This window comes from Pyxicephalus adspersus, chromosome 5 (assembly GCF_032062135.1).
Source record: "Pyxicephalus adspersus chromosome 5, UCB_Pads_2.0, whole genome shotgun sequence".
NCBI lineage: Eukaryota > Metazoa > Chordata > Amphibia > Anura > Pyxicephalidae > Pyxicephalus > Pyxicephalus adspersus.
In genome coordinates this window covers 22,488,001-22,506,712 of record NC_092862.1, presented here as the reverse complement: position 1 = coordinate 22,506,712, position 18,712 = coordinate 22,488,001, and the positions used below count along the sequence as shown (strand labels likewise).

The 18,712-nt window shown below is 37.7% G+C and overlaps 1 protein-coding gene across 1 annotated transcript in view; it reads right to left on the bottom strand.

The window, feature by feature from the left end:
- The window catches only part of NIPAL2 (NIPA like domain containing 2), a 59,415-nt gene that overhangs the window by 8,164 nt on the left and 32,539 nt on the right, over nt 1-18,712 (bottom strand). Inside the window, exons 6-9 of the mRNA XM_072410857.1 lie at nt 12,519-12,615; nt 10,421-10,556; nt 7,662-7,750; nt 6,676-6,739 (exon numbers count right to left, since the gene is read on the bottom strand). Of these exons, the coding sequence (XP_072266958.1) occupies nt 6,676-6,739; nt 7,662-7,750; nt 10,421-10,556; nt 12,519-12,615 (386 nt within the window). The remainder of the gene's footprint in view (nt 1-6,675; nt 6,740-7,661; nt 7,751-10,420; nt 10,557-12,518; nt 12,616-18,712) is intronic.

Sequence of the window (18,712 nt, the reverse complement as noted above, 5' to 3'; positions counted from 1 at the left end):
AGCGAACAATGGAGAAGCTAGGGAGAAACATATCATTGGCTCAACTAGGAGGATCTTTTTGATTTTGACGCTAGTGATTTGTCACCAGCATCATGATCATACATGTAACATGGCCATAGGAGTTACAACATGGACAAACTAGCAATATAGTAAGACACAAATCACATTGCCTCTCCTCCAGCCTGATTTATTAAAGTTCTCCAAGGCTGGAGAGGATACACTTCATCAGTGAAGCTGGGTGATCCAGCAAACCTGGAACCTGGACCAGATCCATTACAGGTTTGTTTCACTCATGAAAGTGTATCCTCTCCAGCCTTGTAGAACTTTAATAAATCAGGCCAAAAGTCTCTGAAACAGATTACAGTGTGTTAGCTCATTCTGATAAAGTCATATCTGACCATCATAAAAGGATTTATTATTGATGATTGATTACATCATTAGCTAATTAAAGCCATAGAAAGTTTTTGATTGGAGATATTATTATTACACATTCTCCCTGATGACAGTATAAATATGTTATACATATCTTTGAAGCACAAAGCTGCTTGGTTTATTATTTTTGCTGTACAGAGAAGCAGATTAGGAGTAGCAGATTTGTATTCTCTATGGGATTGAATTTTTATTCAGTCATTCTCCTCTCTTTTCATTAAAAGAAACACAGTGCGAATACAAAAACATTCCTCTGGCCAAAAACATGCTGCAAGCACAATATGGAGCTAGTGCAAGTATTTGTTAATCTGTCTCTATTTGCAAGAATTACAAAACACATACAAATCATTACAAACCCTATGATAAATGGCTCGGCAGGTGGATACTCCCAATAAATCCCTAATCACTAATCCAAGAGGAGTGCTGGAAAACATTTTAACTGGATATCAATTGCGTGTTTTGAAGTGTTACTGTCCTCACAATGCACCTGCATCCCCTGCCCCAGGTTCATGTCCTGGATAGACATGGCTCTCCACTTTGACCCTAACAGGCGAGAGAGAGAGAGAGAGAGAGAGAGATATGAAAGGAGAGAGAGAGAGAGGGGAGAGAGAGAGAGAGAGATAAGTAAGGGAAGAGGGAGAGAGAAAAAAATGAGAGAGAGATATCTGTGGAATTATAATTCCATGGATCACTTAGGTTCTCCCATGATAGTCTATCATTTCCAGTCTTGGGGAGATCAGGCCCATTGTGTCCACCAAGCAAGTGGTCACAGATCACAGATCAGCAATAAAAAAAAAAGAAAAATTTTTTTGTGAATGGGTAAGATCTCTTTTGCAATTTCTATTTCAATGTGCATGAAGTTATAACTACTCCAAAAGAATTTGCAAGACTAGAGAGAAAAAATGGCCTTGGGCTGTATGGTAGTTTTATTCACTTATGCTGAGAAGGTGAAAGCACTTAAAATCAAACTGACAACACAAATCACAAGGACACATTGGTTATTGTTTATAAGGAGAAATAACTGTGCTGTCCAAAGCAGACATGTCATGCTCTGTTGTTAGAGAATAAAAACAGTAAGCATAGAAAAGAAAAATTACTCCCTTCAGTATGTTCCCATTTTGTTGCTTTGTAGCCATAATGAGGACACGCACAAAAATATTTTTCAATGGATTTACTCACTTCCTAATGCTTATAACAAGTGAAAGAAAAGTTAGCAACTGTTCAAAAAAAAAAATCTTCAGAAAAACTTTTTGGCTTTTGCCAGAAGGTTGCCTATGGGAAGAATTTTCACCTTTAAACATGACAATGACCCGAAGCACACAGCAAAACTGAGCACACAGTGGTCTAGTCAGTGCCCAGATTTAAATCCTATAAAAAATGAAAGGATGGACTTAAAGATGAAGGTCCACCAATGGTCACCATCCAATTCAACTGAACTTGAATTGTTGATATTATAACTTTCACTTGGATGTTAAAAGTTTTGATGTAATAATTACGGCTAGAAGCAAATACCTCTATGCCCACTGTAATTGGCTGACCATGAGATTTTTTTATGTTCTATTGGGATGATTTCCTTTCATATTATGTTTTGCATGAGGCATTATGAATGTAATAAATATACAAGTATTCGGTCTGATATTATGTGAACTGTGCAAGAAGGAAAGTGCCAAAACAAAAAGTCTAAATAAAGTCCAAGTTTAATTTTATTAAGACTCCTATGTCATACCATTGTAATGTGTTTCAGGAGTTCAAGGAATCTCCCTTCATCAGGGCTATACGTAACACATAAGAGTATGACCTGCAAACTGTATTGACTGGTATGTAGTTGCTATAGAATGCAGGGATATGCAATACAAAATTTTAAGAAACTATGGCTATGGAGAATTTTAAAAACACATTTTTTTTTTTAAATTGTAGCCATACTGCATCTGGTATGCAATGTATTGAGGGTTTTATACCATTTGTTTGCTGGGTAATAATCCCTAATAAGATTAAGAAAAATACTTTTTTTTCCCCAGTTTGCCTGGGGAAATCACAATATTTACTCCTTACTGTGATGTTGTACCATGTTGTACCATTGCAATTTGCTAAATTCTCTGCCACTGGCCACTTCTTCCCTGCCTCCCTACCACACCTTGTCTTTCCCTCCATTGGCCACTCTCCGACCCCTATCCTTCCCTTGCAGTAGCCAATTTCCAATTTGTGACCTTCCTGCCATTGGCTATTCCCCACTCCTCTCCATTTGTCTTTCCCTGCACTGGCCACCACCTCCGCCTGTCCCCAACTAGCACAAACACTCACTCCGAACACTCCGTCCACTGTTCTGTTACCCAGCACTACTTACCCATCCCCAGCTAAATAGTGAAAATAAACACAATATTCTAATAGAAATTAAACTAAACAATTCAGGCTTTGAACAAGGCAAAGAAAGAAAGATGCACCCATTTTATTCAGAAACTATCAATTCTTTGCCTTTACATCTTTAACCAAGCTTTCAAATGGGAATACAAGAATGACAAGCTTCTCTTTAGCCAGCACTGTCCATTCCCAGAAGGAATGGTTGTCAGGCACATTTGTTATCCTTTAGATATGTCACAATGAATTTAGAAGAATCTGGCAGAAAACTCCAGCACATTTCCATGGAACAAATTTTACAAGGGATGACTTTTAATGTGACAGTAAGGTCCAAATGCTTTCAAGTGCAAGGCAAAACGACTTTACTTATTAAAGAATCCACTGAAATAAATTAAGAAAAACCACGCACAGTATATAATACACAAAAACAGCAATAAACAAAGTGTCCTTTGGACTATTATTCAGACTATAAGCAGAAAGATCTTTTATCTGCCTAGGTCCAAATTCAACACACATCAGTGGAGAGGGTTTAGGTCAGCTTACTTATAGATTCATGTAAGGGAACAAAGCCTTGTGCCAGTTTTGTGAATACACTTAGGGGTTTTGCCAACATGCTAATATAAGCCATTTTACACATTGCTATATGCATGCAATTTTTCTGGTGCATTAATGCAGTACTGCATGATAACCTGCAGTTAGTGGTCTGTATATGCTCCTCTGTGACACTCAGGAGCTCAAAAAGCTGTGACCAGTTGCAATGATCTTACAGCAGATCAGTCAGAAACCTCACTGTTGTATGTTTTTTGCTACAGACTATGTGCTATGTTAGACTGTCTAACCCAGGGGTGGGCAAACGTTTTCAGTCAAGGGCCACAATCTAAAATAACATTTGGCAGAGGAGCCGGGCCGATGGGAGAGTGGGCCGGATTATGCCATCATGATGCTACTGAACGTGAGGTCATGATGGCATAACCCTGCCCACTCCTCAATCGCAGATCTGATGGGAGAGTTGGCAGGTTGTGTGCAGTGTGCCTGCCCACCTCCACGACACAGGATACAAAAGGGGGATGTGTTCCGCGGCCCTGGCTGGTGTGACCCTCCCAGCGGGGTCTTACCCTGACCCTGCTCGGGGTGGCAGCGGCAAGAGCCACGGACCACCCAAAGGGCCAGAGAAACAACCTTACTGGGCCGTATACGGCCAGCAGGACGTAGTTTGCCCTTGCCTGACCTAACCCCACAAAAGACATCTCTAGAAACCAGGTACCTTCTATAGAGTTGATCCATTGCTGGCCAAACCAGCAGTACAGGGGAGTACAACTCAGCAGCATTCTAGCTAAAGGAATTGCTGCATTGTTTGCTTTACCTTGGTAGTTCTCCTGCAGGAGATGTGTTGCCAATAAAGAAATCAGCCATTTGGCACCAGGCTAATGATCTCTAAGCATGAATTTGAAATATTCAGCTCCTTGAATTGGACCTAAACTAAATTTTTACCATACATAAAATGGTAGACAACCTTTTTATGTAAGGAAAAAAATTACCCCCCTATTTTAGGAAGGGTTTAAAAAAGAAAGGGTAACGCTGCTTCCCTTTCTGTCTTGATCACTGCGGCGCAGTGCCTTCTGGGATACATACGTCATGGGCATGCACAGAAGGAGCTTTTTTTTCAAAGAGATAATAAAAAAAAAAAAAAAAATGCCATGAGCAGTGAGATCGGCACTCTTTTTTTTCCCCATCTACCTCCCCCGATCTCACGCGAGTGCTGTGCAAGGTCAGGTGACGTTGGAAGAAGGGCAAAGAAGACGGCTGCACCTCGTGCTTCCTGCGCACCGGGATGGAGGAGGATACTGGGACAGGGCAGGACCCGATCCAGGAAACCTCTTAAAGGATCAACGAAGGTAAAGGTGAGGATTTTCTTTTTTTTTTTTTCAGTTTACTTCCGCATTAACAATCTTTCGGATAAACATGATGCAAATATGCCCATTATTTTGGTTATTGTCATCTTCTACCCTGTGCCATCTTCTGTATGGTCTGTGCTAACCTAAAGCTAGGTACACACTTGCAATAATTATCGTTAGAAAACAATTATGCATGAATTTTTTGATTGATTGTATTGTGCACAATTCTGTACATGCTGTAACAATACGATCGTTCAAATATAATCCACCAATAGTGTATACATGCTAGATACGATCGTTTGAATGATGCAGGAAGTGACGTTTACAGGAGAAAGTGTACTGCAGAACAATCCCCATTCACTGAACTACCATACACACAATAGATAGCGAGCGATCATCGCTCAATCAGATCCGCCGGGACGGTCTTTCGTTTCGAGCGACAATCCTCGTTTGTCGGCCAGTTAGTTCGTTGGTCAGTCGTTGTGCACTTTTTTTGTTAACGATTATCGGACGAACGGTTGTTAGTCGTTCGTTTCCAACGATAATTATTGCAAGTGTGTACGCAGCCTAAATTTTGAGCCTGAGGTGTCTCCCTCCTTGTAAAATGCAATGGTGCGAGTGAAATAAGGGATGCAACTTGTTTGCCTGCAGCAAAGCAAGCAATTTTTCCCATGTTTAAATGGGAAACATTTTCTGGTGTCTAAAATCATCTCTTCCTTCTTTTCCTTATAGGTAGTGACCATCTTGACCTACTGACTCATATATGAAATATTCTGATCTTAAACAGGTTTGGAGCTACTGACCATATGCATAGCCATGCTGTAATGCAGGGGAGATTGTGGTTCTGTCTTGCCAAAGCCTCTATATGTCCAATAAAGAAAAGGTAAGCAAAAAGTAAACCCATCTCTTGGTGACATATTTACAAACTATACAGCCGTCACACAGCTTCCCAACAAGAAAAAAATGATTTCCATATTATGCTAATCAAACAAGGAACATGATAATTTAATTTGAAAAGCCACTTCCCATAAAGTGTAAAGATTAACAGATTACTAGGTTGTTTTATGTCTCTTAAGTTTTTATGTCTCCTATAATTTCAGCCATTAATATGCAGGAGGCTCTTCTTCCTACACACCAGGCTGCTTTCTGCAGCAATTATCCCCATTAATTACTGGATTCATTGTCTTGTGCAGCACATCAGTCTCTAAGAGGCACAGAATAGACTGAAATGCAATCTCACTTTCTGTGTAAGTGACTCTGAAATAAAGCAGACATCATTACTACAGAACATTAGACTAATTAATGGATCGCCCATTTATAAAGTGCTTTTTTATAGCCTGGAATTAGATAGACTTGTAAAGAATCATAAAATTGTTTTTATTGCTGACTTAACTAGAGCAGGATGGGAGTTGTGTGTTTGTCACATAATGGAGATGTAAACGGATTCTAGATTTTCCATGTATCAACACCATGTAAAAAAAAGGCATCCAGAAAGTGAACAACTTCAATGAAAATGCTACATGATTATCATCCAGAAACATGAAACTTCAGATTTTATTAGGGACCTGACTATGCTAACATATACCTAATCATATGCTTACAAGGTTCAAACTGTGTCCAATCTTTGTAAAGTGCTGCGTAATATATAGGTGCTATGTACATAAAAGGTAATACCAATTATAATAATAATAATAATTATTAATTATATAAACAGTATTTATATAGCACCAACATATTATGCAGCGCTGCACATTAAATAGGGGTTGCAAATAACAGACTGAAGCAGACAGTGATACAGGAAGAGGAGAGGACCCTGCCCAGAAGAGCTCACAATCTAAGAGGTGGGGGATGTAGCATACAGTAAGAGGGGGTATGATATGGTGATCACTTGTAGGACAGACAATCATTTACAAAATAATATTCCAACCTGTAGACGCCAATTAGGATATTGAAAATACAATACAAAATAAAGTATAAGAAGAAAAAAATGACTTACCCAAACATAAACATAAATATATTCAGTAATGCTGCATCTCGGAATTCCTGATAAAATATTACACCTGCAATGACAGAAATAAATGCACACATTAAAAATAATTAATACAAGTAATTTATTTTGAAGTTTTTATTATTTTTTTTGGTTCATACAATTTTACTGATTATTCTTTGTGTTGCTTCAGTGCAAGTGTGTTTTTTTTCTCACAAATAGTAAAAGAATTTAGTGAGCAGAAGTATATGTCTGGTCAAAAAAAATCTCCATGTTTTATTTCCCCTCCTATTGTGTGTTATTTCCCCCACCTCCTAGATTGCAAGCTCTTAGGGGCAGGGTCCTATCCTCCTGTGCCACTGTCTGTATCTGTCTGTCATTAGCTACCCCTATTTAATGTACAGCACTGTGTAATGTGCTGGCATTATATAAATCCTGTTTATTAATAATAATAATAATAATAATAATAATAATATTAATAATAATATTAATTTCTTAAGAATCCAGCATGCTTCCAACATTCCAACCACAGCCCAGTTCACCTATGTTGGAATATAGAACATCTCATTCTCTCTTCATTTCCACAATTTTTCAAAATATGTTCAGTAGTCCAGTACTTAGGTACTGACAAGCAAAATAAGTTTGTTGGTTTATATTTGAGTATATACTATATGCAAGCAATAAACAGAAAATGACTTTTACCACAAATGACAATATACAAACTGTACCAACTGTGTTAAATGAAGATCTTCGATTTATTCTAATCAATACCACTTGCAATATATTTCTACCCTGTGGCCAATTCGTAATAAAGTTTAGGCTGCAAGAAAAGTAATCATTATTTGTAAATGAGTGAATCTGTTAACATTCTCTGGTAGAGATAGTTCCCCAGCCATGTGTTTTCAATAGCAGGGTATAGAATGTTTGGTGAACACCAGATTCACTGCTTTATACAAAGACCCTTTAGTGTTTAAAATGAGCTTGTCGTTCCATACCTGCGAGTATAGCGCTGGTTGTGAAGAACACATAGTTAATTGGCACCACTTCAGTTGCATTGTAAAGCTGCATTGCTTGATTTAGGAACCTGGTAAATAAATAAATAAATGAGACAAAAGTAACAAGTGAAAACAATGCTGCAGACAGTTTATTAGTAAAAGACGCTGTAAGATTTAGCAGCTTCATAAATATTTATAGAGAAGAGTGCTCTGCAGGATTTGGATTTGCTCAATAATGTACTCGGGAAGTCTAAATAAATGAGAACAAACACAAGATGAAAAAAACCCAAAAGAAAACGTAGATGCAATTTAAAATTAATTCATGTAAAATGTGCTTGCAGGATTGTGAAAAATGATAACAATTAAATTTTATGTTTCCGCTTTATGTTGAGCAATAAAATCTTCATCTATGCTAGAAATACAAACTATGAAAACGAGTATAAGACCATCAGTATGCAGAAACCTCATTTACTGGTACAGAATCTGGGTTTTAAATGACATCTTCACATTCTATAATCTAGATTGGAATTTACATTTAATATTTCAAATTTTAGGACAGATTTCACTAAAAATGCACCTAAAGCTGAACTCTGAGTACACTGCTAAGTATGGAGATAAATTACATATCAAGGTAGTGTTTCTTAACTTTTTTAACATGGGGGAACCCCCTGCAATAGCTCTAAGGGAACCCCTACCATCATTTTCAATATTCAGATCTCTCTTGGTTGGTTGTATGTACACCGATATATTAGTGTGGTGGTCAGTAAGAAGAATACCTCTGTTGGCCACTGGAAAGAATGTCACCCTTACAGATAGCCAAAAAGATTATTGGTATGTAAACTGACCTGAGAGGCACAAATTGCTCATTGTTCAAAGAACCCAACCTATGGAGGAACCCTGGTTAGAAAACACTGTAATAGGGAGTTATTTACCCTGCCATATCTTTTGTATGTCTGTTTGGTCCCGATATTTAAATAGCTCTGCACACTTGCAGATCTCGTTCTGATCCCCAGTCTATGACTGGACAGTGACAAGAGGAAACAGCACAACTATTAACTAATTTCTTTTTTTTTTCTTTGCAAAGAGATGTAGATTTTTATTACAGAATAGTGGTGATTTTTGTTTTGATCCTATTAACTAGCAGTTTGAAATGAATGAGCGGAAGGCTTCAGAAAGGTCCCCTTTCAGCTACTGAGCTCCATAAAAAAACAAACATTTTTTTTAAACTAGGCTTCTAAGATTAGACTGGAAAACATGGGAAACAGGCAACAGCTATTTTTTTTTGGTTTAATTGGCTTGGCGTTTCGCTTTGGGTTGGTGTCCAATTTAAGCCAAACATTGCTCATTTGGTCTAAATCTAGACATTGGTGACGTTCTGCAATCAGGTTCAGCACATGGGGCAATGATTGGTACATCGTACATTATGTCTCTAATCGTTCAATTGCTGGATTAGCTGAGCTGCAGCTATATATATCATTACCAGCCGTTGTGTATGGCTCAGCCTGCCATCATATGCTAGCTGGAATGGCTATCAGTGGCCAGCCAGTTGGATTCAATGGGCCTAATTTATTAAAGCTCTCCAAGGCTGGAGAAGATACACTTTCATCAGTAAAGCTGGGTGATTCAGCAAACCTGAAATTGATTTCAGTGATAGGGTATTTGTTAGCAAATGTTTTCAATCCTGTACCAGATCCATTCCAGGTTTGATGGATCACCCAGCTTCACTGAAGAAAGTTTACCTTCTCCAGCTCTGGAGAGCTTTAATAAATCAGGCCTATTGAATCCAACTGGCTGGCCACTGATTTAATAAATTAGGCACGCTGTATCTGTCATTAGCATAGGTATATCTGTCTGAATGCACTATACCCCACATTTTACCCCATTGACTGAATGAAATTAATATTCAACTATGGAATCAACATGAACATTGGGGTCAACCTGTGCAAACTGAACAGAGAAAATTCAACCAACAAACCAACACTACTCTTTAGTCTTTGTTATACTCTAAACAAAAACACTATATTTTCCCCTTATCTTTTGTTAGTAAAAAATACCAGCAGTAGATTTAGGATTTTAAAGTGTGGCTATGGTGTTGAAGCTAGGTAGGTTAACCAGGACCGATTTATTAAGAGAGAACCTGGTTAATCCAGCAAACCTGGAATAGATCTGGTCCAGGATTGAAAACATTTGGCAACTAATATCAAGTGATTATAAAGAAATACATTCTGAGTTTGCTTGATCACCCAGGTTTTTCCATGATAGTCTATCTTCTTCAATCTTGGGGGAGCTTTTATGCTTTAAGGACAGGATGTAAAGAAAATCTTCCCAACATAACACACAGTGAAAAATGTATGAAAGGGTTTAAACCAACCATATCCAAAACTTTACTTAGAAACAGCACACACCGGCTTCTATGCAGGTTTTAAGATGGTTACTTATTTCCAGTAATTATACTGCACTCAGTAGGAACAGTTTTGTACATGCATAAAAGTTTCCATGAAATATGAAATATATGTTAGGGATGGAGGATGAAGCCCCACTGATGATTAGCAACAATTAATTACAGTAAGGTGTTGCAGCACTGAACTCCCTAAATATTTTTATGAATGCAATCTCCAGATAAACCAAAGCCAGAATCACTTAAAATTCACTATGTGGTGGGAAAAAAAACAGCATATCCATTATTATTCTACTGAAGGCTGGTCCTGTACACAAATGAGGCATAAGAACATGTTACCAGCTAAAAGGCCATGACTTACTTGACCTGGAAGACACAAGAGGCAACCATTAGAACAGCCATGACGTAGAATATGGCGTGTGTCAGCTGCATATTCCCCTTTAAGGTCATCGCTAACATGCCAGCAACCGCTTTTACTGAAATTACTGCCACCGAGGCTGAAAGAAAGGAAGAAAGAAAGCTATGTAAGTATTCACTTTTATATAACAACATTATCATGTATGGGTCATACATAGAACTCCATATCCACATGCTTGTATACCCTCATTGTCTAACTTCTTTTCTTTGGTCTATAGCAAAATTAAGGCTGGGTCCAGTATAAGTTTTCTTTTTTTAACAACCTTCAGGAGAAACTGTCAGATCCATAAAAATATTTGAGAAAATGTGAATTAAACTAGCAAACTCCAAGAGCCAGTTAGCATATGCAGTGTAAACTACTAAGGACATGTGATTAACATCAACTATCTCAATTTAATGGCACCGGTCAAGGGCTGAGATATTAGGCAGCAAATAAATGGGCAAACCCAAAGATGTAAGCCGCTTTGAAGAGGGACAACCTGTAAAGACAACATAGTTGGGTCAGAGCTTCTCCTAAAAGGCATGGCTTGTAGGTTGTTCCCGGTATGCAGTAGTGGCATAGTGCCTAGTACAAGTGGTCTACAGAAGGACAACCAGTGAACCAGCAACAAGGTCATTGGTGACTAAGCTTTTATAATAAGCATTGGAGTAGTGGGAGCAGTGGCTGGCCCATCTGTTCCGATTCCACGGATGGGCATAAATTGCAAAAAAAGTTTGTAAGTTTGTGTCATGGGAGAAAGATCTCATAACACACACTGAACTTTGGCGGTGCAGTGGGCACAAGCTTTAGAACTGGACCATGGAGCAAAAGAAGAAGGTGGTCTGGTCTGATAGATCATGCTTTCTTTTAGATCTTGTGGATGGCTGGGTAAATATTGGCAGCTGGAAACATTATAGCCTCCAGGGACTGTCTGATTTAAAGAATCTGTTGCAAATCTTGGTGCCAAGTACCACAGTGCTCCTTCAGAGGTTTTGTGGAGTTTATACGTCAATGGGTCAAACTGATTGTAGGGGAATCTACACAACATTAGGCAGGTAGATTTAATGTTTTGGGTGAGCCTTAAGATAGGCACATTTACATCTATAACTGGTTATGTTGATACTATCCATGTTTGATTATCCAATATTCTCCCTGTGGCTGGTTGAGCACCCAGATTTTGCAGTGTATGAGTATCCTAATATTGGCCTTTCAGGTGTCCAATTTGACCACTGCCTTGGCCCTATATTTCAAATCATTATTCATCCTACGGGCATGTCAAGCCCAATGCTTGTGATCAGATGGACATTGTCATCAATGTGTTCTGACCTTCTAGGAGAGTGCTGCAAAGACAGTGCTTAAATCATTAAAGTGGGCCAACCACTGAGAGATTATGCAAACTGCCATTGCTGGCCTCCTTGTAAAGAATGCGATTGCCTGGATGTGACACTGATATTTTGATTTTGATGGTTTTGTTGCATGCCTAAAAAGAGCATGCACATAACTGAACAATTAGCTGAACACCTGAGCTGTATACTCTTGGGTCAGTAATTCAGAAAGTATTAAAGGCAAAGGATCAGAACACCATACAGGCAAACTGGATTTTACAGAATCACTTCAGACATGACAACTTATATAATACCTCAGAAAAAAGGTCCCATTTAAGTGCCCCCTAAGGAAAAAATGATGTATAAAGCTATTAAAAAGAAAAGAACAAATGGACAAAATTGGGTTTTGACCTCTTAGCAGCTCCCAAAAACTGACATATAAGTATTGGGCCAACTACAGTTGTCTTTATCAACAAAATGCACTACAATGCAACAAAAGAGACTGCACAGGCCATCTCTAGCCAATTGCCCAAAATCAAACAATATGAATAATCTTCAGTATTGGGCAATCTTGCATTAGTGACAAAAACCACAGCACACAGGAACAAAAAACACATGTCTCTTTATATCTTCCAAACCGTTTCAAATTAATCAAAAAACAACAGCAGATGTCTTCCAGTGAGATTTTGATTTAAAGAAATGCAGACCCAGATACCATCAGAAGACCATGTACTTACCCAACAAAGCAACCAGAAGAAGCAAAACCACAATGTGATTCACTCCTTTCCTCTTGTACACATAGAGCAAGACACAAAACACAATCACTTCCAGGATCTGCAAAATGAAGAACATAAATGAATTCTATGATTTTTAAAATAAATGGTAATGGTTAAAAAAAAAAAAAAAAAAACTTGGCATACAAAAGGGGACTTTTCTGTATACTCTCAAAGACTCCAGCAATGACTGCAGCAGCAACACAAGAATAGGAAAAGTCAGATGATCTCCAAACATTTTTGGGGTTACAAAAAAAAAAAAAAAAAAAGGAGATTGGTCTGGTATGCTTTACATATTCTTTTGATTATTATGGATTATATTCACAGGACAATCAATTTGGGCAAAATTGGGTATGATAGCAGGACATGACCTTCCCAATCAGAAAGCCTCTCACTACAAAGGGGCATCACTTGTGCTTGTGTCACACTACTGCCCCAAATAGCAGAACTGCGCCTTCTAAAAAGAAAGAATCAACTAAGGAACTATACTACTCATCTATTAGGCGATCAGTGGTATCATGGGCTGGGATGTTATCTCAATAACCCCTGCATTTAAAACAGGATCGCTATTGGATTGCACCACATAAGGGGTCATCCAAAAAAAAAAAGTTAACATTTGTGCATGATTCCATGATACCATTACAAGCTGTTTGGAAATGTTAATGGGATTTTAAGAAAATGTAGACAAAAAAAAACACTATTTATCCCTCTCTCATATATATTATATAGAGCCATACACACACACACACACACACACACACTATAAATACTAACACAAAATCAAATCTACCTGTATATTACTCCATTGATATCTGGAGATGATGAACTCAAATACATCCACATTGGTTTTCACCTCTAGTCATTTATATAGTTAAGGTCAATGATTTGTACCAGTTTTGAGATCTCTGGCTCAACATAAATCATAGTTTGAAAACGCAGACACAATATTTCTCCTTTAGATACGGGATACAATACAGTTCATTTGTCATCATGAACACAAAACAGAATTCAGACTTTTGGTTTCCATGTCCCACAGAAAGTGTCATGTTGTTTTTCAGTGTACATTACATTTCTTCACACCATTTCTGAACTTTGTTAAAGATCTGACACTTGGCTAATGAACTCCCCTGATATTTACTAGGTCATTTGCAGACCAAAGGCTTTGCTGTTCACCTATTCCACCAACCCCAGTTTATCCCAAAGTTGTGCACTTTATTAATTTCATAGATCTCAGAAATGGCCAAAAAAAATCTCATGCTATGGTATTTGGAAATACATTCTCAACATTCTGGTGTTATGGGTAAAGAACAACTGTGATCCAAGATAAAACTTTTCTACAAATTATCATGACTCAGAGTTTAAATGACTTTTAACCATTACCATTTCTTTCATAATCTAGGGGGTTTAGTAACATGCAAATTAGGTACAAGAATAACAGGTTATAAGAATATATAAATGGGCTTCAATCTGTTGTTCATGTGAAGGAGAGATGAGGCCACCAAGTGATAAGGACCATGTTTGGAAAACGTAAATTGGAAGCTTCACCTGTACACCTACAGATCACAGCACCAGAGGGTCAATATAACATATGACTATTATATTTATAAAAATAATAATAATAAAAAAACAGTATTTATATAGCGCCAACATATTAGGCAGCGCTATACACTAAATGGGGGTCAATATGAGGCCTATAAAAATGACTGTGCAGAATCTTTAGGGTGTGGAATTATCATCAGTTAGGTTAACTTGAAGGGTAAGAGGAAAATTGACAAAAACCCCAATTCCCGGCACTGTTCTACGAAGAGGGGAGAGTGGCACCCTGCTATATCCTCCTCTATAGGAGTGAACAGAGTTATTATCATTATTATTACACAGCATTTATATAGTGCCATCATATTATGCAGCGCTGTACAAAGTCCATAGTCATGTCACTAGCTGTTCCTCAAAGGGGCTCACAATCTAATGAGTTGTTCCCAATCAGTCATTCATTGATCCACCAGGACAGATAGATGAACAACATTGGGGGACCGTTGTACACATGATTTGATGTGTGTAGGTGGGGTGGGGGGGTTTGGGGGGTGAATATAATTTTCCCATCTTTCTTGGTAACTTTGCAGAGAAAATTATTTACCCCTGAGCATTAAGTAAGAGTTAAAGCAGAACTAAACCTTAATTAGGAAAATCAATATAATCTGCTCTATCCTCTCCTAACCACAGATGTGAGTTTCCCCAAGAGTTATCCTTTATGCAAAATAAAATTTAAATGCTTTGGTCTGTAGACTGATTTTTTTGTTGTTGTTTGTCATATTACTAAATAGATACTGTAAAAAATCTAAATAACCAAGGTCAAATACCAAAAAAGGGACTTTAAAAAAATAAATTAAAAATAAATAATGTAATTGCTCTTAATTATAACGAAAAACAGCATATAATATCAGAAATGTTACACCATATCAGGGACTCACAGATGGTGATCTCTTAATGGTTAAAATACCTAATTCCTCAAGCATGGTAATATGCCATGAGATGGCTGGTTCTACATATTTTAAGAGTTAGAAAGATTTTGTTCTGACCCTCACGAGCATGATAGTCACGGACTGTCGAAAGGAAAATGTTTACCCCCATAATATATAAGGTTAACATTCACCTATATAGTATTGTGATAATGGGATCACAACAATATTTTATTCTTCTTAACTCAAGCCTGTTTATTATGTCCTCTGAAGAAACAAAAAACTCTGCAAGAATGAGTTCTTTACCTTTATGATTGTCTTAGTATATTGAAATAGATCTCAAAAATCCTCTAAATTGGGACTCTTGTCATTTCATGATATATTACTTTGTTTGAAGAATATAATATTTTAACTAATAAGTGATCAGCATTTGTGATATACCAACATAAAAATGTGTCCTTTTTGATAAATTATGCTGTTATAATTTTTGTTTAAAAAAAAAATCAACAAAAATGTATTTATTTGCCTTTAAGGTCTAATTTTGGTGTTTGACTTTGGCCATGCAAATGTTATACTTAATGCAGAATAAGGTATGCATAAAATTGTACTTTCTGTATATGGGTGCTACACTACTCTATGTGGTCTTCCTGTAAGGCCAGTGTAGCAACCCTTATTTGCACATTCTCAACTGATTTAAAAACTGATTTTAAACATGATGAAGCAGCAAGTGCCTGCATGTAAAACCTCCCAAATGTATGTCAGCAAGTTGATTCTTTGTCAGCCATGCCCATGAGACTACACCTGTAGACAAACTGACTGACCGAGGCTTCAGTACAGAGCAGAGCTATTCGTTACTGGCCCTCCATTGCAGTCACATGATGTACCAGCATAGTTAATAAAAGTGATTAACACATGTGCAGTGCAGAACACTAGTATAAGGCATGAAATGATATGTAGTCTGAGGATGGCAGTGCACGCGACCTTGGATGATACATTCACTGCTTAAAGCAGAATTAAAGTTTCACTTTCAAGAATCCAGGATCAGGAAGGTCATTATAGCAAAAAAGGGCAGGCAATATCCCTTCTGCAACAATCTCTCCTACCTGCCTTATCACTTAGGGTTTCTAGCAAAAAGATGAGCCGTGCATGCGCATCTTTAGCTTTGGTTGCAAGATTCCCAGCAATCCCAGATTCCCCTGCTTGTGCCAATCAAGATGGCTGAAGATCATCTACAGGAAGAAAAGAAAAAAGAAGATGGCAGCGCCTTTTGAGGGAATGGGGAACGGTGAGTATTGTGGGTGTAGTCCTGCTTTATGCCTTAAACTGGAAATGCCAAAACACTGCTTCAGTGGTATGCAGTATGTGGTGGATTTTCAAACTGTGCAGCAAAATTTATCAAGAGATAGACATTACTATATGAATATAGGATTCTCGTTACTAATCTTTTCACCCAGGATTCTCTCACCTTTTACTAAAACATACACATATAGTATTTTTGGATTGGATGCCAGAATAAAGTTTTAGTCAGGATTCATACATTTTGTGATAGAATCCAATGTGAAAAATGTGTACAAAAGTGGGTAAAAAGTTGATAAATGTTGGGTTAAGATATTTTCAAAAGGACTGAGAGTTTTAGTGACAGTTTTAAAAAGAGTAAAATGGGGCCTGGTGGTATGTACGAGTAGGGATGGGGTAGAGCAAAGGTGATTACCGATATTCTGATTTGTTGGGTGTTGTAGAACAATGTACCAGTTTGTTGAGCAGCTTTCAGATAGCTTTTCTTTAGTGATGATAGGCACAGTGATCTGAGATCATAGTCATCCATATTAAACAAGTTTTAGTTTATTGTCCTACAGTATTGTAAAAATAATATTTATTCTATCTGTGAGAGAGGGTACTTCTTCGTGTTCCAACACACTTTTCACAGAATTTAAAATCTTGCACGCAAAATCACAAACAGATTTACAGCTCGTATTAGGAACATCCACGTAAGCACAAAATTACCAGAAAAATTCCTCAAGTTTATCACTTTGTTCAACATTTTAATATACTCAGCCCTACATTAACCAATTTCTCAGCCTGCCAGGCATGTAACAGAATGGTAATCATCCATTCCACGAAATTTCCATGCAAAGGCCAGAACATTCAGACTTCAGATCTCTAATCTAATGAATCTCTAATGGTGGGGTGCTATCCAAAACACAATTTTACATGGCATTCTCATTTTAGAGTAGGAAATGAATACCAAACACATGTTTGCACTGATGATCAAAGGCAGGGTTCTGAAAATGGCTTACAAAAAGTTTTGGTTCTAGAGCAGTGGTTAAAGTGGAACTATAGCTTTTAAAATGAAACAGTTGGCAGGCACAGCTCAGTGTACAAATCTCAGAGTGCCTTGGTACTGGGATGAAATAAAGTGGAACTAAACTCTTCGTTCCATCACCAACACCAACACCTTAACCTGATCATTTTTTTGGGTTCAGGATCTTTATCTTTAGGCCAGGCTGAAATAACTTAATTCATTCCTGCCATCCAGGTATGTTGGGATCATACACAGAGCTTTGTAAGCGCAGCTTAGTGTACATTCAAAAAAAGACTGCGAACAAGCAGGTAACACAGAACTATATTCTATTTATACTCCCGTCCCTGTTCCATTAGGGGGGTGCCATCTTCTTCCTTTTTCTCCTCCACATTCTGATTTTTTGGCTATCCTAATTGGCTGGGCTGGGATGACCAACTCCCACACAACATTGCAGGAGTTTGCTTCCCACCACCTACTAGAAGCCAGGCTGTGTCGGGTATCTTGGCAACCAATGCTGAGCCGCGCATGTGCAGCTCAAAGGAATTTGGCAGTTGGGTGGCAATAGGCCAATAAGAATACTGATTGCGGGAGGGTCATCTACTGTTCTTCCTGTTCGGCAATAAACAACCACCTGATTGCAAATTTGGAAGTGGATATTCAGTCATTTTATAGTGATTTAAAGTCACCCAATCACATTAGTCAAAAGTCAACAAAGTCAAAAATAACAAACCTAGGTGGAGATCAGACACCAGTTCACGATATATACATCAGAGCACAAAGAGGAAAACTAACAGAGAACAAAGAATCAAAAGGACTAGTTTCCAAAAAATGGAAGCTATTGCAAGTTTCCGTCAGACATACACAATGCAAAAGTGAGGTCAGAAAGATTTACAAAATTAGTGCAACAATTTTCCTGCTATTTTTGTGGGACATTTAGGCTATATTTACACCTTCAGATTTACTTCATAGTTTTACAAAAAAAATGCATCAAATGCATATTGTAACATTCATGCCAAGGAGATATCGATGCATGTCAAATTTGCTCAATTATATCATGACCTCTATTACATTGGGGGTTATAAAATATCCTCCTTATAAGCCATAAAGTATTTATTTCCGCCTAATACCAGCCGCAGGTAGAGCTCCAGAATAAAGAAGTAGCATATTATACTGCAGAATGCTGGCAGAGAACACAAAATGTTTTTGCTTACAGCTTTGTTAATCAATCGATGATAATTGTTTACACCCGGGCAAATTCATTTTTCCTTTCCCCTTCTATTTTTTACTGGTAGATAAACAAACAGAGCAAAGGCTTATGGAATACATGACATTAAATTAAGAATGACATTAATTGTGACAGTAAATTTAAATTCAAAAGATGTGCAGGGCTCAGCAATTCT